Source organism: Chaetomium fimeti (genome assembly GCF_033439085.1).
Source record: "Chaetomium fimeti strain CBS 168.71 chromosome Unknown B0H64scaffold_1, whole genome shotgun sequence".
NCBI lineage: Eukaryota > Fungi > Ascomycota > Sordariomycetes > Sordariales > Chaetomiaceae > Chaetomium > Chaetomium fimeti.
The window spans coordinates 3,773,900-3,794,064 of NW_026944329.1; the positions used below are offsets into that span (position 1 = coordinate 3,773,900).

At 55.2% G+C, this 20,165-nt stretch overlaps 6 protein-coding genes across 6 annotated transcripts; 3 read left to right on the top strand and 3 right to left on the bottom strand.

The window, feature by feature from the left end:
- The first annotated feature begins 10 nt into the window (after positions 1-10).
- B0H64DRAFT_382404 (P-loop containing nucleoside triphosphate hydrolase protein) lies at positions 11-2,660 on the top strand. The gene has a single exon (XM_062802868.1). It carries the CDS (start codon positions 105-107, stop codon positions 2,445-2,447), a length of 2,343 nt encoding a protein of 780 aa, XP_062664519.1. The 5' UTR covers positions 11-104; the 3' UTR covers positions 2,448-2,660.
- On the top strand, positions 2,661-3,502 carry B0H64DRAFT_382406 (uncharacterized protein). The gene is made up of 3 exons (XM_062802869.1): positions 2,661-3,036; positions 3,126-3,225; positions 3,309-3,502. Exons 1-3 carry the CDS (start codon positions 2,824-2,826, stop codon positions 3,386-3,388), a joined length of 393 nt encoding a protein of 130 aa, XP_062664520.1. The 5' UTR covers positions 2,661-2,823; the 3' UTR covers positions 3,389-3,502.
- Positions 3,503-8,189, bottom strand: B0H64DRAFT_352810 (uncharacterized protein; the record flags this gene model as incomplete). The annotated part of the gene is made up of 5 exons (XM_062801499.1): positions 8,091-8,189; positions 7,897-8,035; positions 6,967-7,841; positions 6,684-6,909; positions 3,503-6,630 (listed from the first exon to the last, which is right to left on the bottom strand). Coding segments are annotated over exons 1-5 (4,413 nt in total), but the record flags the coding sequence as incomplete, so codon positions are not given.
- Positions 8,190-8,443: 254 nt separating this feature from the next.
- On the bottom strand, positions 8,444-13,445 carry B0H64DRAFT_29031 (uncharacterized protein). Its single transcript, XM_062800043.1, has 5 exons — positions 13,121-13,445; positions 12,932-13,070; positions 11,990-12,870; positions 11,690-11,915; positions 8,444-11,637 (listed from the first exon to the last, which is right to left on the bottom strand). Exons 1-5 carry the CDS (start codon positions 13,170-13,172, stop codon positions 8,673-8,675), a joined length of 4,263 nt encoding a protein of 1,420 aa, XP_062664522.1. The 5' UTR covers positions 13,173-13,445; the 3' UTR covers positions 8,444-8,672.
- Positions 13,446-14,959: 1,514 nt separating this feature from the next.
- B0H64DRAFT_414697 (uncharacterized protein) lies at positions 14,960-17,003 on the bottom strand (the record flags this gene model as incomplete). The annotated part of the gene is made up of 6 exons (XM_062805052.1): positions 14,960-15,053; positions 15,105-15,429; positions 15,524-15,926; positions 15,976-16,202; positions 16,251-16,408; positions 16,465-17,003. The coding sequence occupies 6 exons, from the start codon at positions 17,001-17,003 to the stop codon at positions 14,960-14,962; spliced, it is 1,746 nt and encodes a 581-aa protein (XP_062664523.1).
- An 886-nt stretch (positions 17,004-17,889) lies between these two features.
- On the top strand, positions 17,890-19,471 carry B0H64DRAFT_29045 (uncharacterized protein). Its single transcript, XM_062800044.1, has 2 exons — positions 17,890-18,660; positions 18,714-19,471. The coding sequence occupies exons 1-2, from the start codon at positions 18,187-18,189 to the stop codon at positions 19,350-19,352; spliced, it is 1,113 nt and encodes a 370-aa protein (XP_062664524.1). The 5' UTR covers positions 17,890-18,186; the 3' UTR covers positions 19,353-19,471.
- The last annotated feature ends 694 nt before the right edge of the window (positions 19,472-20,165 follow it).

Here is a 20,165-nt window from a genome sequence, read left to right on the forward strand (position 1 = left end):
GTTTGACATTCTCTATCATGATTCAACACCAGCATTCACCCATCGACACGCCGCTTTTCCCAGCCGTTTGCCATTAAACGGTGTGCGTGTCCGGTGAACCGAAAATGGCGAAAAAGAGGAAGAACGAGGCCAATCACGACTCGGTCAAAATTGGGGACAAGGTCATCTCCCTTGAAGGTTATCTCACGAAACGACCAAGGCCAGAAACAACACAGTTAGGACTGAATCAAGTTGTTGTCGACCATGATGCAGGCACCCCTGAGGAAACATCAAAGTCTCCCTTCAGCGTAAAGCCGGGGGCCGCTGAGTCCGCCTCAGCATCCAGACCGCCAGCGGGTGACCCACAGTTTTTTGCAGCAAGAAAGGCTCTCCCGCTTTGGACTCGCCAGGACGATATCCGACGGATTTTGCGGCAGAAAGATGTTCTAGTCCTAGTGGGCGAAACTGGTTCGGGCAAAAGTACCCAAGTACCTCAGTTTTTGTACCAGGAAAAGTGGTGTCAGAGGAGGAAAGTGAAGGTCCGGACCGGCGAGGGAGTCCAGGAGGTCAACGTGGGAGGCATGATTGCGATCACGCAGCCGAGACGAGTTGCAGCAACGACTCTTGCCCATCGTGTCTCCCGAGAGGCAGGCACGCCGCTCAATGGGCAAAATGCTGGCGGGAACAGCAAGGGGCCTGTCTCGAAAGGTTTGGTGGGCTATTCAGTTCGGTTCGACCACCGCGTTCCGCCCGGGACCAGGATCAAATATCTGACCGAGGGTATGCTGCTCCAGGAACTCCTTCGCGACCCCCACCTCAGACAGTACAGCGCCATCCTAGTCGATGAAATCCATGAGCGGAGCGTGGATGTCGATATGCTGTCGGGCTTTCTCAAGCAGATCATCTCCGGAGACAAGGCTGGACGTGGCGGGATCCCACTCAAAGTTATCATCATGAGTGCCACGGCCAACGTCGAGAAGATCACCAACTTCTTCTCTAGCACGAAACCCGAGGACTCCAATGCCCCATCTAATCCGGTCCCTGAGCCAAACTCTTCAGTCGAGTATCTCCAGATCGAGGGGCGGCAGTTCCCCGTCGACGTTGTTCACACGCCCAAGCCCGTCCCGGATATCCAGGAGGCGCTCATGAAGACCATATTCAAGCTTCACACGGAAGAAGCGCTGTCGGATAAACATGGCAGGAAAGATATCCTGGCATTCCTGACCGGCCAAGAGGAGATTGAGTCGGCCCAGCGACTCATTGAAGAATACGCCTCAACGCTGGGACCTAAACTACCAAAAGTCAAGGTTTTCCCGCTGTTCGGTCAACTCTCAATGGAGGCACAACACGAGGCCTTCCAGCCGATCAAAGGCGGACAGACGAGGAAGATTGTCCTCGCGACCAACATCGCCGAGACGTCCGTCACCGTCCCTGGCGTGCGATACGTCATTGATTGCGGGAAGTCCAAAGTGAAACAATTCCGGCCGCGGCTCGGCATGGAGTCGCTGCTCGCAAAACCCATATCAAAATCATCCGCCATCCAGAGGACCGGTCGAGCCGGGCGTGAAGGACCCGGCAAGTGTTACAGACTATACACCCAAGAGTCGTACGAGACGTTATACAAGACAGATCTTCCCGAAATCTTACGAACGGATATCCTCAGCGCCATTCTTACCATGAAAGCCAGGGGCATAGATGACGTTTTGTCCTTCCCGCTCATGGACCCTCCCGCGATCGAGTCTGTCGAGAAGGCTCTTTTGCATCTTCACATCCTCGGCGCACTTGCAGACGATGGCTCCATTACGGAAACGGGGCGCAAGATGGTGTCGTTTCCCCTCACACCTCCGTACGCTCGAGTTATTATAGCAGCGGCGGACCCAAAGTACGACTGTTTGCTCGAGGCGATTGATATCATCTCTTGTATCACCTCTGGCGAGGACATCTTTCTCCAGCTACGGACCGAGGAAGCAAAGGAGGAAGTCGAGGAGTACCGGAAGGAGCTTTCCCGACGAGAGGGTGATCTTCTCACGTATCTGACCACGATGCAGCTCTACGCGGCCGAGAACGCCGACCGGATCCAGTGGTGCAAAGACCGCAAGATCAACATCAGAAACATGAAGCAGGCCTTGAACATCCGTAAGCAACTCCGGGGCCTGTGCGTGCGCCAGGGCATGATGGAACAGCCACCACCAGATCCCCAGCCGTTCACACCAATATCGCCAGAACAAGCGGCAGCAATTCTCAAGTGCTTCCTGACGGGGTTTTCGATCAAGACGGCGATTCTGGCACCGGATAACAGCTACGTCACGGCGCATGGCAAACACGTCGTGGCGATACATCCTTCGAGTGTCCTGCATGGTCAGAAGAAGGAAGCCATCATGTTTTTGGAACACGTCTATACACAGAAAAACTATGCGAAGAAGGTCAGCATCATCCAAGCCGTGTGGATAGCCGAGGCTCTTGAGTAAAAGATGGAAAGGCCTATGATCGTGTCCGGGCGCGTAACACACGACGCTACGAACGATCATGAAATAGAAAGACATCACCTGGATCCACACTACCCTGTTTCACTCAGTGTTTCCATTGTAATAGAATGACTGAACCTGCCCCTGAGTACGAAATACCACCGGAATTTACATGTGAATTGGGTGTGGTGTGTTCAAACCGCACTGTGTGGATCCAGTCTGTCAACACCAAGCATTGCACGAACAGGCGCATTTCACGAGTTTACCATCACATCCATCCAAAGATAACAAAACATATTTTGGCACTCTTGGCCACAAACTAAGGACCGACGCGGCAAGGTGAACTCAAAATAGAACATATTAAACCCACTCCTCCATCATGAGACCCACCCTCCGCCTCCTGGCATCCGCAATGCCCTCGACAAATGCCATGTCACCTGGTCCCATGGCTCTTTTACCACCAATCTATCTCTACCGACGTCTATTTCGGGCACACAGGCGGCATCTCCCCTCGGAAATGCGGTTGTTGGGCGACGAGTATATCAAGGCTGAGTTCAGGGCACATCGGGATGTTGAGAACCCGGTCCATCTGGTCAGTTTCGAACCATCCATCTTCACTGAACACATGCCCGAGATACACCAAAAGACACGGTAACTCACCTAGCTCGTAACCGCTTCTAGATTGGATTCCTCACGGAGTGGCAGCTGTATGCACAGAAGATTGAAGGCGACGCGTGGGCTGGGGAGAAGCTTGACCAAGGGAAGATCTCAAAGATGAGTGGTATGAACTTCAGTCATCCAGTTCCTTGCCATGCCCTGAGCCGATGGGTTTCATCCATCACTGACGCTAACTCGTGAGAATAGATGAGCAACTTGGGCAATTGTACGAGCTGATGAGGGCGATACAGAAGCGCGGCACAGAAGGTCAAGGGTCAGATTCATGATGAGGTGTTGGTGTGCGCAGACTTGCTTTCAATGGAATCCGTTGAGCCACCGCGAAGGGAGCCCAGCCCCAAACACCAAGAGCCGGTTCTATACCTCAATCTACAAATTATCATCCATCTCCCTATCCGGGGGTTTGACTAAGTCGTCGAGATCGGCCCAGCTTCTAATACGCCGCCAGCGCGGCTCTCCGTCTCCAACAACCGCTCCTGTTATCATCCGTTTGCAGCCTCCGCCCTCTTTCGTTAATTCCCAGACGCGTATCCATGGTTTTCCGGCCGTCTTCCACTCAGATCCCAGGTCGATCTCGTATTCAAGCACCCAAAGAAGGTCATGCTTCGCCGCGCCGAGCTTTTCTGGCGGCCCATCGTCGCCTTCTCTCTTCACCCCATTCGCGTCCTGACTCACTTCTGCCGGCTCCCACGCGGCCTTTCCTTTTCCTTTGATGCCTGGCAGCGGCTCACCGTCAGTCGATTCCTCGGTTAAGCTGATTTGCGGTCTCAGAGTGGCTTCCTCCTTAACGTCCAGGGCGGTTTCGGGGATGGGAGACAATGTGACGATTTCCTTGTCTTTCCCCTTCCGCCTCCTTTCGGTTTCCGTGTTCTCTGATCCTTCGCTTTCTATAACCGTGTGTAGTATTCTCCCGGTGCTGTCCCCAGGGAGTTGCGGTCCCTCATTTGCGCCTCGTTGCTGTAGGAGCCGATTCTTCTCCAGTTTCTCCTCTGCTTGATACAGCTCCCTCTTGGCTTCTCGATAGGCGGCGGATGCTTTTTTCATGTATTCCTTCTTCGACCTTGGGGCGCCGTCGGCGAAGATCCTGACTACGATCTCGTGGAAAAGCTCTTCCGGCAAGTCCTCCCCTGTTTCGTTCCCCCCGGAACTGAACTCCTCCAAGCGACGCTTGAGCTTCTTGGCCATAGGATGCCCTTCCCAGAACGCGACCCGGACGGCATCGTAAGCCTCTAGCGTGGTGTTCCAATATTCTGATCCCGGCCCCAAGTTTAATGTCTGGGGCACCATGATAGCGGCGAGTGTGTTTAGGCACCTAGCAGTTTGGTAGTGCCATCGTCCATAGGCAGCCCTGGCTACCTCCACCGCTTTCCTGGCGAGCTCTTCGGCCTCCTCGAACAAGCCGCGCTTGGCGGCGCACTCGGCCATCGCGCGCATTAGGTAGAGCGTCTTGCGGTCGCTGGGCCCGTAGAGCAGCGGGGCTCGTTTGAACACTGATTCGTACGTTTCGTAGGCTCCCTCGAGGTCACCGTCCGCAAGGAATGCCGCCGCCAGGCCGATCGGCAACACGAAGGCGTATTCGTGCCCTTGGAACTTCTCGTAAAGATCCGGTGGGAGAGCACTGACGTCCTTGTAGCGCTGGTTCCAGTAGCCCAGATCTGCGCCTCCCGATCGGCGGATGAGCTCGTCTTCCCAGGTCCAGATTTGGAAGTCGTGCTCCCCATCGTCCATCTTAGCTATCCCGATGGCCTGTTCAAGACACTCCCTGCCGGTTTTGAGCCTCCCTGAGTCAAACAACAGGCTTGCCAACTCCGCGTAGACACTGCCCACTTCTAGATCCCACTCCCATAGCGTCTCCCTCTTGGGTTCTGGAGCGGCAGCAGCGTTGACCTCCTCGAGCGTCTGTTCCAGTGTCTTTATTAGCGGCTTGGGTCCGTTATCGCGCTTTCCGGCGGAAATGTGCGTGTCCGGCGCAGCAAGGGCTTGGTCTCCATCGTCCGTGACGCTCTGGTCATTTGACCTCCCTAACAAGAGAAGGCGGGCTACCCTCCGATGCCTAGCTTGCCTCTTCAAATCCTTTTCTGTACGGTTCATTCGCTCCTTGTAATCATCTAGCATGTCGTCTTTGCGAAGGGATAGCATCTCGAGGAGTTCCACATACGCCGCCTCTGCGTCGCCGATGCGGCCCATGTCATGATAGACGTTCCCTAGGAGCGAGAGACCGTAGGTTGCTGTCTGACTGTAGCCGCCGCTGTTGCATTTCCATGCCCGCAACATCCTCTCGAAGTGGTCCACAGCATGCGAGAACTGTTTCTGTTGGTAGTAGTACCACCCCAGCTTGAAATCCAGGAGAGCCTCGTATTTGTAGTGATGGCCGACGGATTCGGTTTCGTGGGCCATGCAGGCGTTGATGTGAGGAGGCAGGAACCGCAGAAATGCTTGGTCCATCCTGTTCCAGCCCGGTTTTATCGACTCAATAAGCACGACTCTGGCAACCTGGGCTAAGCGTTTCTGTGTCTCTTTGGCCATCTTGTCCTGAACCCAGGCTTGAACCATGACGTGCATCGAGACAGTGTTTCCCTTCCGCGACCGCTTGACAAGGGAGAACTGCTGGAGAATTTGTACCCCCAGGTTGAAATGGATATTATTCCATCTCCCGCTGGGGTAGTCACATGCCAGCAGGTAAGTCGCGTCCATGAACGGGTCGCCCGCGAGTCTTGAGAGGGGGTAGACACCATGACTTCCCCAGCTTCGCCGTTCCTCAGCTGAGCGCTCTATCATGCTGATTGGGATTTCCTCGTTGTGGTAGAAACACAGCAGATTCAAGGCAACCAGAGCGTTCCGCGCAGCGGTGCCCATCATGCCTCTCCCCTCGCGTCTCCGAAGGCCCAGGAGCGCGTCATAGGAAAGGTCGAGCGCGGTATACAGACCCGGGCGAGCCGGTGAAGAGCCGTCAGCATTTGGTTTACTAAGTAACTCGGACCTATTCTGCCGGTCGCGGAATCTCTGTAGATACGTGAGAGGCGTGCAATCCCCTTTTCTCAGATATGACCCCATGGCCTCGATAGCGAGGGGCAGACAACCGACCTCGACCACACTAGCCCGCAGCGCTTTCATTTCCTCCTCGTCCTCTCTGAGGTGTTCGTTGCCGGCGATCTTCAGGAGCAACTCGACCCCATCTTTTTCCGAGAACGAGTTGACCTCGCACACGCAATCGGAGGGGAGGTCCGCCAGAAACCCCTGGGACCGGGAAGTGTAGATGATGTTGCCCGTATTTCGGCGTGGAAGAGTCGGCGCCAGGCGGTCCTTGTCGGGGTGGTTGTCGTAGATGATGAGCCACTCAACCGACAACCCTCCTATCCACTTCAACGCGGCATCTTTCATCTCGTCGATGGTTCCGGACGGGATGGTCCTTGTTTGGCTATATTCCTCACAATATTGCTGACAAACGCGAGCGTAGCTCTGATTTACCGACGGTCCGTTTGTTCCATCAATCTGAAAGACGTATTCAAACCTATATGCGAGTTAGAGAGAGTGAACTTATTCATCGACAAGAGTTGACCATACCTTTCCTCAAACTCGTCAGCGGCCTTCAAAGCAATCTGGGTTTTGCCCACTCCACCCATACCATACAAGAGGAACTCCCGTCGGGGTTTGCCTTTGGTATCTCGTAGTGGGAAACAGGTATCCAGCTTGCGCAATATGTCATCCCTCGCCATGAAGAAACGGCTGATGTCACCCAAGGACTGAGCTTCCTGTGTGGTCAAGATCACTTGGTCTTTATCGATGCCGTCTAAATCCCGATTTAGTATTTGATATGGTATGGAGTAAAAGGGGGGGTTCATCTTACCGGCGTGGCCAAGGGTGAGTCCGTGACCGGATGAGTTGCCACCCAATCCGACGGCCGCGTTCAAGATCTGAGCAGCGACAAGAGGCTGGGCCAGGTAGGCTGCTGTCGCGGCCTTGAGAGTATTAATCTGGAGATACTTGTCCAGCCCGACCTTGTCGGCGACATCGGGGACATTGAAGCGGAAGTATGCGTTATGGTGTTCGCCGAGCTTTGCCTGGACTCGGCGGTGGGCATCTTCGCCATCAGTTGCAGTATTCTTCAGTGTCCCGATCAGTTCTTTCCCAAACTTCAGCAGTTGCCCAATGTTCCTCAGACCTGTCGACGCCCTCCCAATCTTGACCACCCTTGTTCCTGTGCCAATGCTGATGAGACAACCAAGCCGCCGACCATTCCCAATCTGAGCCGCAGCTTCCTGGAGGAGGTAAATAACGGGATTGTTGCAGCCTATGGCGGCGTCGATGAATTCCTCCGTGGCGTGTTCCCCGATCTTGACAGCCATCGGCTTAAAATAGACGGAAGCAGCGGTAGTAGCGCGTGCAGCCTCCCAGATCTTGACTTCGAGATCATAGTCAGTACCCGGAGAGCGAAAGGACCGAAGCCGGCGAGGTTCGCCAATCTTTTGCGCGGGCATGACACAGACGAAACACTGCCCCTTGGAATCGTGATCTAAGGACACGTCCAGGAGGTACTCCCCCATGTTGCGCCGCCGGACAAGGTCCTCGACGACCTCCCGGAGAGCAGTGGCCTTGTACTTCTCAGTGGCAGTGGTCCACTTCTTGTTTTTGGAGGAAAAGATCTTTTGGGAACACTGGTCGTATTCTCGTAGAGCCTCCTCAGTCGACATGCGGAGCCTTCCAAGCATGATCGCAATCAAGCTGGAACGATATCAACAACGAATCATAAGCGCAGTTCCCCCGGGGCCTCACTTACCCTCCTGTGCTAGTCCCTCCGATCATATGGAAGTATTCACAGGGCTTGGGAATATTTGCAAGACCGCAAGACTCCTTGATCTGGACCATCATTTCATGCAATATAAGGAGTGAAGCCACTCCTCGTACACCCCCGCCATCTGGTTCTTGTTAGCATAGATCCGACCAAAGACAGCGAAGGGCGCGGGAACCCACCGAGAGAGAGGAGGTTGATTGCTTCTTCATCATTCCTGGCTGGCATTGACGGCGTTTGTATGAAGTCTAAGCATACCCGTAGGATGTCCTTGCGGTTTGTGGTTTCACTGGGAAGAAATGCAACCTTGGTTGGGGCGGAGGGGACGCCAGTTATACATACACATTAACTCCCCCCCTGACTGACCCGACTCATTGGGCTGTTGGGTCACCTCACAGGACGACCCTCCAATAACGAGGCCCCATAACCGCCAAAATTGACCTGCATATTGGCGGTGACACAGGGAACCGAAAGCCTGCCGAATTATCTCCACATCATGCACACATAATCATGCGTGTCCGGCCGCAGAAGCTAGTCACTCGGCACGAAAGTTAGAGCATCCGGCCCGGCTTTTCCAAATCCCAGCCCGAATTAAGGGGTTTAATTGACAAGCTTAATCGCAAGCCCGAACGGCAGCTTCGCGTAACCCAAAACCCTTCAGCTCTTGCAGCTAGACACACAGCTTACCGGAAAAATATAAGGAGGTGAACTTGAAGGTTGGGTAGATAATGCCGGGCTACAAGGAGACCTGGTATCAAAAAAAGCTACACTACTAATATCGGCTGCAGTGCCCCTGACATCCAAAATTTCATCAAATCATCACTCGCCTTGTCATCAATACTGACCACGCCGCCGCCGGGCTCGTCCATAATAATATCCCGAATCCGTCCTTCAAGAGCAAGGTGGTCTGCTGTCCTTGATCCGCTTCTTTTGAACGCCGAGTCCCCGGATCCTATTGCCGTATGCCGCGCTCTCGTCATCTCATTCATGAACCCCAAAGGCTGTCGCAAGGCCTCACCGGAGCTCTCGTTACCATCGCCCCGAGGAGCATTACTGCTAGACGCTTCCAAGCTCCTTCGTTTGCCATTCATTTCAGGAACCTGGGCCAAAGCAGCCCTCCGTGTCTCCTCCACTTCCTTCTCTAGCCGCTTGGTGAGCGAGTTGTGCGGCCCGTAACCTGCCCTCACTCTCTCGAGCATCTCCTCCTTCGTTCTTACTGGGCCGTCACCCACCACAAGCTCCATTCGTTTGATGATGGGATGTTGCTCCCCGAGTCTGCCCTTCTCTCTCTCCAGATGCGCCTTGCTCTGGCGCCAGCTCTCCATCAGAGCAGCCTCCAGGTCGAGTCCTTCCGATGTGGGTTCCACGGATACCTCCACCTTTTTTGAGAACTCCTTCAAATGCTTCTCAAGCATCTGGGTTAGCGAATGGGTCGACCCAAGGCCGGCCCTTGCTTTGTTAATGGCTCCCTGGAGAAGCTCGCGTCCTTCCTCGTCAAATTCCATCTTCTGATTGAAGACGGCAGAAACGAGTGTGGCGTAGGAACGGATCGTCTCCATGTGTAGTTCTCCGTATGTTGATCTAGCTCGGCGAAGGCAGATATTGGCCATGGACACAGCGGTGTCATATTTCCCTCCCGCGATCAGGCATTTGACGATGTACCGAAGAATGTTCAAAATCTTCCTGTCGTAGCCACCGAACCACTTGACCCCGGTGTCGTACAGCTCGAAGAGCTCACGGCACGCGATACGCCAGTCGTCAGGGTCCCTCATCAGAAGCGAGTAGGCTGCCGCAATCATCAAGTCGAAGGACGCTTCTGACTGCCAAAAGCTCGTTGTCGCCTCTTGAGGAGCCCGCAGCACGTCGTCCATGTGGTTTTCCCAAAACTCCCGATCTCCAGCGTGGGTGAGGGTTCGAGCCTTGATCTGGAGTTTCATGAGGTCTGGGTCGTATTTGTCCAGCTGCTGCTCAAGAAATTCCACCGCCCTAAGGAGCATGCGCTTCCCCATGCCATACCTGTCCTGGTCCATGTATACCATTGCCAGCTCCGCATGTACCAAGTTGTCGATTGTGTCGATCATCTCGAGCTCATCCAAATGTTCCGCGCGTCTTAGCCAGGTCCGGTCCAATATGTCATCATTTGACATGTCTGCCTCGGAAGGCCGCTTCGGCTTCTTCTTCTTCTTCTTCTTCTTCGATGGCTGTTCCCGTACAGGCAACGGAACGCTCCAGCGGATGCCATCTGAGGGTGGTTTGGAGAGCTTCCTGGCGAGACTCCTTGCCGCCCACTTCGCGTAAGCCTTCGAAAACCGTCGAACAGCCTCTGGTTCGCCCTCCCTCTCGATCTTGATCACGGCTCTCCTGTACTCAAGTTTCCCAGACAACCACCCAATAGCATCCAGATATACTGACTCGGCCTCTGACAAGTTTCCCATTTCGTGATGCAGCCGTGCTAGAGATACGGTGGCAGTTATCGCAGCCCAGCAATCAGCTCCAACCTCGATATTCCACAGACGGCGGGACTGTGTGAAGCATTCCTTTGCCTCCAGGAAGCGCTTCTGGTTCCTGTAGTACCCCCCAAGTTTGTGCAGTAAGTGGGCACGGTACTGGTCGCGAATCAGGTGAAGCGGCGGGTTGACAGCAAAGCAAACTTCGAAATGGGGGAGCAGGTCGCGGGAGAAATGCAAGTAACCCAATCTTGCGGACGGATCTAATGACTCGAGAAGCAAGACTCTTGCCACTAGGGCCCATCGCAAAGCAATATCCCTATCGATGCGCTTTCGCGCCCACCTATGAACCAAGACGTGCATTGACAACGACTTCTTGTTTGGCGACAGCTTGACGAGGGAGAACTTCCGCAAGATGGTTACTCCCATGGCGAAGTCGCCCGAATCCCAACGGCCGTCCTCCTTGACCCGTACCATTCGGTCCAGATCGTGGTCGTACGGGCTCATGATGTGGCTCAGGGGGAAGTATCGGAGAGCCCCGGCAGCATGGTGCTCTTCTGCCGCGCGCTTCATGAGAAGTGATGGGAATTCTTTGTGGTGGAAGAAGGTGAGCAAGCTCAGCACCTTCAGAGCGAGGTTCGCGGTGAGGCCTGCATTGCTTCTACCTTCCCGGCGTCTGCGGGCAGCGATAGCCTGGTAAGATAGCTCTAGCGCTGCGTGGACTGCTGAGTTTTCAATATCTTCTTCATCGGCTTCGGGATGCGAGTCGGAGAGAATGCGGACCTTTTGAGCGCGGAGCATTTCGAGGTATTCCTGGAGTGGATGTTCACCATCTCGGATATATGCGGCGGCTTGCTCGACCGCTAGCGGGAGGCATTCGAGTTCCCGCACAATGGCCTCAGCTAATGTCCCGTCCTGTGGGTTCTCAGAAGCGGGCGGAAGGCCGGACGCTTTCAAAAGAAGCTCAATGGCATCCGCCTCCTCGAAGGGAGTGACTTCGTACGTGCAATCGACAGGCAAGTCTTGGTTCAAGCTCGTCCGTCGAGACGTGTAGATGATGTTGCCCTTGCCTCTGCCCGGGAGATGACCTTTGCGGTCGTCCAGGTTGCAGTCATCAAAGATCATGAGCCACTCATCCGACAGTCTTTCCATCCAACGCATGGCTTCGGCGCACAGCTCTTCGGTAAGTACACCAGGCCGGCCATGTTGCTTGGCGATGCTGGCATAACTCTGAAGGACGGTGGCTGGGGTAGAGCCATCGACGTAAAAGATGTACTCGAATCTGGCACACTGTTAGACAACACCTCATTTTCCGGAGACAGGGGTTTACGAGCCTGTCTTCAAAAGCCTCTGCAACCTTGAACGCAATCTCGGTTTTGCCAACACCGCCCATTCCATGAAGTAAAAACTCCCGACGAGGGCTGCCTCGGGTGTCTCGGGGGGCAAAAAACGTGTCGAGCTTCTGCAAGATCTCTTGTCTCCCGGTAAAAAAGCTACTTGTCGCTCTCATTGAACGGATTTTCTTGCTAGATAGTAATATTTGATCCTTGTCGAGATCGTCTGTGTCGAACTTAGTTAACAACACTTATCACGCCGGCGGACAGGATTGATATGAAAACAAGGTAAATACATACGGAGATGACCAAGAGTGAGGCCATGCCCAAAATCATCGGTTTGTAACGCCTTCGCAATCTGGCGTACTTGTTTGGCAACTGGTTGACTGGAAAGGTACTCCTCCGCCATCGACTTGAGCTCTGGTATTTTCAGGTAGTGGTGCAGCTTGACTTGCGCAGCCGCGTCAGGGACATTGAAGCGGTAATATGTGCCGGGAGAGGAGAGCAACTGTGACTCGAGCTGTCGATGGGCTTCCTCGGCATCGGTGGCCTGGTTCTTCAGAGTGTTTATGAGGTGGACAAAGTAGACGACTCCCCGAAACTTCAGTATGCTTTCGAAGCCCCCCACAGACCTCTCGAGCTTGACGTCCCGGGTGCCTGTGCCGATGCTGACCACACAGCCGAAGCGTCTCCCGGCCCCAAACTCTTTGACGGCCTCTGGTAAAAGGATACTCACCGGGTTATTGACCCCAATAGCCGCGTCGATATACGTTCGTGCTGATGCGCCCTTGCCCAACCGCTGGGGCTTGAAGAAGGAAGAAGCGGCCGTGGTAGCCCTCGCGGCCTCCCAAATTTTGACATCTTCATCCCAGTTATCCAGGGCGCCTTCGTCTCCGTCGAAGGAGCGAACGATATCGGTCTTCCCAATGTTGTCGGAGGGCATGACGCACACGAACGCCTTCCCTTTTTTAGGGCGCTTGGGGTCTCTCATGGACTCGCCGAGGCCACGTTTCTTGACAAGACCTTGGATAGCTTCCTCAAGGGCAGTGGCCCGAAACTTTTCCGAGATACTCCAGGATTTGTGGTTGTCTTTCGAAAAGATCTTGGCGGCGCAGTTGTCGTATTCGGCCAAGGCCTCCTTGGTCGACATCCGTAGTCTTCCAAGCATTATCGCGATGAGACTTGAATAGGTCAGCCACCGGCTCAGCTCTTCAGTATTCCCCTTCCCACCCATGGGCTTACCCTCCAGTGCTGGTTCCGGCAATCATATGGAAGAATTCGCAAGGTTTAGGCACCTCGGGAAGCTTGTACATTTCCTTGATCTTCCTCATGATCCCATCGAGGATGACCAGCGAAGCAACTCCCCGGACACCGCCGCCATCTGCGTCGGGTCAGTACGGCTACCAGACTAGCAGCGGGTTCTCAACTCACCGAGAGAGAGGAGATTGATGGCTTCATCATCGGTGGACGGTACGGAATGCATCGCTTTCCTCCTGGGTTGAGCAAACAAACACAACCGACACGCTTTGGCTAGGCGTGACGGTCATCTGAGCGAGGCACACCAACAGGAAGGAAAATGGCTAGAATGGCCACATGTTGAGCGTTTGGGTTCAAAAGCTGAGATATGACAACGCGGTCCATGAAGCCTTGCCTGGCCCTGAGAGGCCCTCCAATGGCAGGCGAAATAACAAACGCCAAGATGTCCATTGCAACCAACGGCCATGCAGGCGTCCTTCTCCCCCTGTATTTTGTGTCTGTGTTCCACGGACAGAAAGCCTCACGACTGTGGTGTGGTTGGGTCATAACTCGAACCATTCGATGAGGGTCACCGCTTCACCGCCAGAATGGCGCTCGCCCGGGTCCTGCTTCCACCAACGAAAAGAATGCCGGGAGACCATCTCACACCAATAGAAGCGAGTGAGAGCGCGGGAACTGTCGCCCTGAAACTGTTAGGCGCGCCGAATGAGCAGTCATATCAACCCGAGGTGTACCGAGACTTCTTCACCCCCTCTTTTCGCATCAGGCTGTAATGCGTTCCACTGCTTCGGTATGTACGTTCTGAGAGCTGCCGTTGGCCGCGGTGTGGGTGTGCGTACGGATGTAACTACAGTTCAATACTTGTTTGTTTGTTAGCGCGGCTCCTCTGACAGGGGTCCTAGTTCAAAAATGAAAAACCCCTACCTCGACAGCCCAACAACCGATTAAAATGTAAAGAAATGCAATATTTCGAAGCATTAGTAAAGACCATTTTAATCAAAGCTTTTTTTCTGTTGAAAAAAGCGCCGTTTTGCCGTTGAGTTGGAGATTTTGGCAAGGACCCCGGTCTTGAAGTCACGCGCTAGCGAACAAACAGGTATCAGACTGTACAGTACTGAGAATACAGAGGTTCCATGGGGTGCAGAAAAAAAAATCACCAAGGTAAAGTTTCCCACATTATGGACAATACACTCCTTAATCGCAACAACCATTGCACCCAGTCGATCAGTTCAACGCAGTGAGTTTGATGCAATCACACAAAGGTCAATGAGCAAGAGAGTTTGAGCAAGGGTTCAGGTGAGGGAGAGTGATAGGGATAGGGATAGGGTTCGGGATAGGGATAGGGGCAGGGTTAGGCGTGATAACCCGAACCCTATCCCTATCCCGAACCCGAACCCGAACCCGAACCCTTGACCTATCCCCGACGCGATGCCTTACCCAAACCCTTGCCATCTGTCTGTATCGAGCTGATGACTGCGTTGAACTGACTGCAATCGACTGCTTCAGGTCGCGAGGATTAAACGGACGGTAAAGGACTTCACGGGAGCTTATGACGGCGCGCACTGTCCCCTGTGAAGGTTGGTTGAGTGCCGCCCGGAAACACAGAGGCCCGGCCCCGATATTTCAACCAGCCCGATGAAAGAGGCGCGACAGCAACCGAAGCCTGCCGGAGTAAGAAGGTTGGGGATGTATCACGGTATGCAAGCAGACGTGCTTGGTTGGTCCATGTCTGTCTGAATCTGGGATATCTCTTTCCTCAAATCCCTCATAAAAAGATGTGTAACTCTAATAACCACGCAAAAGCCAGAACCACCACCACCACCTATCCCGTTAACAACACAAGCAAGTAGAAGGAAGTGATGCTCAGACCGACGCAGATAGATCCCAAAGCAGCCTCCCCAACAACAAGAACCAGATCACACCCCCCACAACCAGCCCTAATCTCACATCCCTCACCCCCTTTTCACCAAGCAGGCAGGTAAGGTAACCCCCCCCCCCCCCCGGCTCTCCCCTTTACCTTCCAAACCCCTCCCCATCCAAATACCACGCCGTATCCCCCCGCGGATCCAACTCCTTCGTCGAGAACCCATTCCCCAAATACGCAAACCTATTCCCACCCCCAGCAGCACCACCACCCCCCTCCTCCCTCGACAAGTACACAAACTCCCAATCCTCCCCACGAAACCCCTCCAACATATGGAAAAAATGCACCCGACTACCCGGGTGCAGCGCCGTAACGGGCCCGTCGGCGCGGCCGTTGCGGAACCAGGAGCGCCCGCCGGTGCCGGCCGCGCCCCACGCCGTGCGCGGCATGAAGGCCGAGATGTGCGCAAAGTAGTCGTCGACGGCGCCCTGCGAAGGGGCCAGGGCTTTGATGCCCTCGGTCTGGCACTTGTGGATCGCCCGCGTGATGTACTTGGCGATGTGCTCGCTGAGGGTGAAGACGCTGCCGTGGCCGATGGGGGCGTTGGGGCCGAGGAAGGCTGTGGAGGGGGGGGGGTGAGGTGTTAGTGAGGGAGTTGGGTGACTGATATATTGGGGTGGTTTGTGGTGTGTGGTGTGGGAGGGGGGACATACTAAAGTAGTTTGGTAGGCCGGCGACGGCGCACGACATGTATGCCTTGGGGGTTTCCTTGGCCCATCGGTCTTGGAGGTTGCCGTCGCGGCCGATGATGGGGAAGCGCGGGCGGAAGGAGGTGTTGAACCCTGTGGCGCAGACGATGGCGTCGACTTTGAGGACTTCGCCCGATTCGAGCTCGATGCCTTCCGCCACGAACCTCTTGATCCCGGATCTCCTGAGCTCGACGTTGGGTTTGGTCAGGGCTTGGAGGTAGCTGTGGCCGGGGGTCATTCTCCTTGTCCCGAGCGGGAAGTCGGGTATGAGCGCCTTGCAAAGCTCCTGGTTCCCTCCGAGCATGGCAGTCATGTACTCGGTAACCTTGGCGCGGGCAAAGGCTTGGACGGGGCTCTGTGTGAGAACCTGACGGCCTGTTAGCCATGGACGTCGGCATGACGAGAACATAACTTACCACGGGGAACGCATTGTTCACCTCCACCTCGATCTTCTTTACGAACTCGCGGTAGAACTCGGGGTCAGACTGGAACTTGTCGATCGTCTCTTGGGAAAAGTTCTCCTGAGCGTCCATCTGAATCTTGCTGAGGATCTCCCCTGCCTGTCCCATAACCTTCCACGCTTGTATCCTGGGTGGTAGTACCCAAGTGGGTGTTCTGAAGATGTGGTACAGTTTATCGGCCCCTGGATGCTGTTAGGTCTTGCCAATACCAAGTCTTTCTGGGCGCTTACCTGGTTGGAGTGCGGGCAGCACCTGGATCCCGCTCGAGCCGTTGCCAATGACAGCAATCGTCTTACCCGTGTGGTCAAAGTCCTTCGGCCATTGCGCGGTGTGGATGAGTGTTCCCTGAAAGGCGTCGAGGCCGTCAACCTCGGGCCACTTCCAGTTGCTGTTCCTCACGGTTAGTACGCCAACCACCCATCAGACATAATGACCACCGCTTACTTCAGAATGCCTGTCCCATCCACGAGAAAGGTGGCGTGGTCACCAAACTCCTCTCCCGTCTCCAAGTTCCGAACCGTCAACTCCCACTGCCCGTCCTTTTCGTCCCACTCCGCGCGAACCACCTGGTGCGAGGTCTTGATCGAGTCCCTCATACCCTCCTCGTCGCACACCCGGCAGAGATACTCGCCGATCTCCTCGGCCCCCGAGAAGAAGTTGGTCCAGTCCTTCTTCTGCCGCCACGAGAACTGGTAGCTGTGGCTGGGGACGTCGCACCGGCAGCCGGGGTAGCGGTTCTCGAGCCAGGTGCCGCCCACGTCGGTGTTCTTCTCGTAGACCGTGACTTCGTAGTCGCTGAGGTTGAGCCGCAGGGTCCGGATCAGGTTCAGCCCGCTCGCTCCGGCTCCGATGCCCACGATGCGGATGTGCCGGGTCGAGCCGAGCGGCTGTTCCCGAACCGTGTAAGTGCTGACATTGGTAAGTAAGGGCTCGGATTCCTCTGAGAGGCCATTGGGTTGTGCCATGACTTCGGCGGGCGTCATGGTGGGCTCGGAAGGACAAGAGGATGGAGGAGTTGGGGGTAGTTGCCGAAGCTCGGTTTGGTGAGGGATGGCTTGGTCTTGAACGGAGAGTTTGGGGACCACGACTACTTGATTTATATCCCGGCTCGAGGGGGAGCCGGAGGAATGAGGCCGCTGCATTGATAAAGAAGGCGCAACAGGGCAAAGCCGCAGAAATGGTAATCTTTCCACACCGGGTTCGGACGAACCTGGACTCGAATTCCGCGATTGGCAAGAGCTTGAACGGATTTCCAGAAGTCCTGGCCGGGTTTCCAAGTCTACCAACTGATAAAGGATTCAAAACCAGGACAAACATGGGGAACTCTTTGAAGAAATACTACCTAGTGTCGACCTCCTGCCCTGGTTCAGCCTGATGGAGTGGAGGCCCCGACCAGCTCAAGCACTTATACAGTTGGTCCATTTACGGCGACCGGTACTTTGCCATGGGCTAACCCTCGGATGACACTCGACTAAAAGCCCCTGGAAGTCGGGGTGCTGCTGGATGCACTGCCGGACGGAGGCACGCACACCCATTCCAGCTCTCTTCAGCTGTTGATTGATGAACGGCTTTTTGCTGCCGACCATCCCATCCCGAATTGGGTTCGGAATCCAATTGGCGCTGTTTGCTCGGGAAAATCCGATGCATGTTTTCTCTGTTTCTTTGTGCGGCAGCCCGGTTCAGGTGAGGCAGGGAAGGAAGGTCGGCCGCATGGCTTTGACAGTCGTGTGCTCCAATCGTATTCTGTCCAACCACAGTCGTTTGGAGTTGCATCTGGGAAGGTGACCGAACGGCGAATGAGGTGCCCAGCCGAACGGGTTTGAAGTCCGGGCCTTGGCTGGGATTCCACTTTCCAGGTTCTCTGCCGCCCTCACTGCCCCGCAACGCCTTAAAAAAAAGTTAAACTCCCTCACCCCTGAGGACGCGATCACGAGGAACCGACGACTGCTATCCAATAGTTACATCTGTACATGAATACGGCCGGGCTCAAATTCTCAGCTGGAGAAGAATTTGAAAACAGAGATCTTTTCAGCGGCGAAGCAAAGTGGACTCCCAGTGGCAAACTTTTCCGGCCTCGGTGAACAGCATCTTCACTCGAAAACCAACATCAATTGGCCACGGAAGGATTCGGATCGTCAGGCTTAAGGATTGGGAGAGGGGTGGGACATGGCGTTTTCATTCTCCTTCGCCGGGGACGACATAGAGGAGGACAACCAAGCTCCCGCACCTCCACCACCACCGCCCCCGGGAGGCACCGCGCCAGGCCCGTCACCAGCAACAGCGGGTGCGTTCCCCGTCCAAGGCAAGCCGCTGCTCCCACCGACACAGCATGACCCGGAAGCTTTCCTCTCCAAGCTGCCGTCCAAGATCGCCTTCGGTCTGCTAGACGTCGACCTTGGGGGCGGTCGCGTCCTCCAGCTGCCCCGGCGCGAGCTGTGGGATGTGCGCGTCCAACTGATGGCCGAGGAGAACACCGACAACCCCTCTGAGTCAGAGGCCGCCCTTGGGGAACACGACGTCAAGACGGGCATCTACGAGGGCGGCTTCAAGAGCTGGGAGAGCAGCGTCGACTTGGTCAAGGTGCTCGCCAGCGAGGGGGTCGCCGATCTCTTGACGCAAGAACCTTGCGTCTTGATTGAGGTGCGGCAACGCCTTTCGCATGTTCAAGCATTTCGTGCTGACCCTTCTTGCAGCTGGGCTGCGGCACAGCGTTGCCTTCACTCGCTCTCTTTCAATGGGCGTTGACAGGGAGGAAATCCGAACAGAATCAGCCGCTGGTGCTCACACTTGCAGACTACAACCCGACCGTCCTTTCTCTCGTGACGCTGCCTAACTTGGTTCTCGCCTGGGCGCTGCAGCAAAGGGGGGAGAACGCCGTCGTCAACGAGGCCTTCACTCCAGACGGAGAGTTGGAACTAACGCCAGAAGTACTCGAGGCCTTCAGGCAGTCGCTTTCGTCGAAGCAGATTACCCTCTCGTTTTTCTCGGGCGCTTGGTCTCCCGAGTTTGTTGACCTCCTTTACCTCTCCGGCGTCCCCGCGAACCTGCCCCCCACGACCAAGACACTCCTGCTCGGGTCGGAGACCATTTACTCCCCTTTTGCGCTCGAAAGCTTCGGGAGCACGCTCCTCTCAATTCTTCAGCGTGAGCGCGCCGAGCGTTCAACCGGCGGTGCCAGGGCACTTATCGCCGCGAAGAGGCTCTACTTCGGCGTCGGTGGCTCGCTGGACGACTTCGTCGACAAGATGCGAGGACTTGGAGCCGCCGTCAAGACACTGTCCGAGGAAACCCAGGGCGTTCACCGCGGCGTCGTTGAGTGCCTGCTCTCATGAGTAACTCCTGCTTAGCGCCGTACGAGTGCGCTAGTTGGGAGTGTTTCTCGAGACTAAACACCATCACCGACTTCGGGAGCCTGAGACAGCGCCCCGCCGGCGATTATGATTTCGGCATATAAAATGTGCCGTGACGCCTGCCAATGGAATTTTTTGCGGCAAAGAGATGTTTCAGAACTTCAGCTGCCTGATGGTCCGCGGCGTGAGGCATTCGGATGCAGATCCTGCGTCTCCCCGTTTATCCGCGATTGAAAGCGGTTCTGGAGCGCAGCACCCGCATCCGGCGCCGAAACATACCTATGTTACACGGAGTGTACTTCGTACGTCGCGTGCCTCCTTGGTTGAGAACTGACATGCCGATGCTGGCTGCCGAGTCACCATGGGGGGCATTGTGTGACTTGTAATTTTGTTTCACTGCACAACAACTGACGTGCACCCCAACAATGCCATTGTTACAAACCTGGTATGTTTCGAGCCGCATTTTCCGCGAGACCGAAGGTGTTTCCATCCACCATGGTGGCGAGTAGACGCGCAAGCATCTAGGCGCAGCGCCGGTTAGACCTAAAGCTGTCTCCTCGACGTTGCCGATTTGTCAAGAAACCCATCTCAGAACATGATTTCGTCGAGCATGATACTGGTTGCGCCGTGCGACTTGGAGCAGCTTAGCCATTGTAACGATTTGTAGAGCACCCACCGGCCGATGGGAGCACAATCCTCAACACCCGCGAACTGCATCCTCGTCCATTGGGTGACTGCGGGATCTTGTGCTGCATTGGTGAGTACCTACCCAGCAGTCGCAGCCCCATTAGGTTG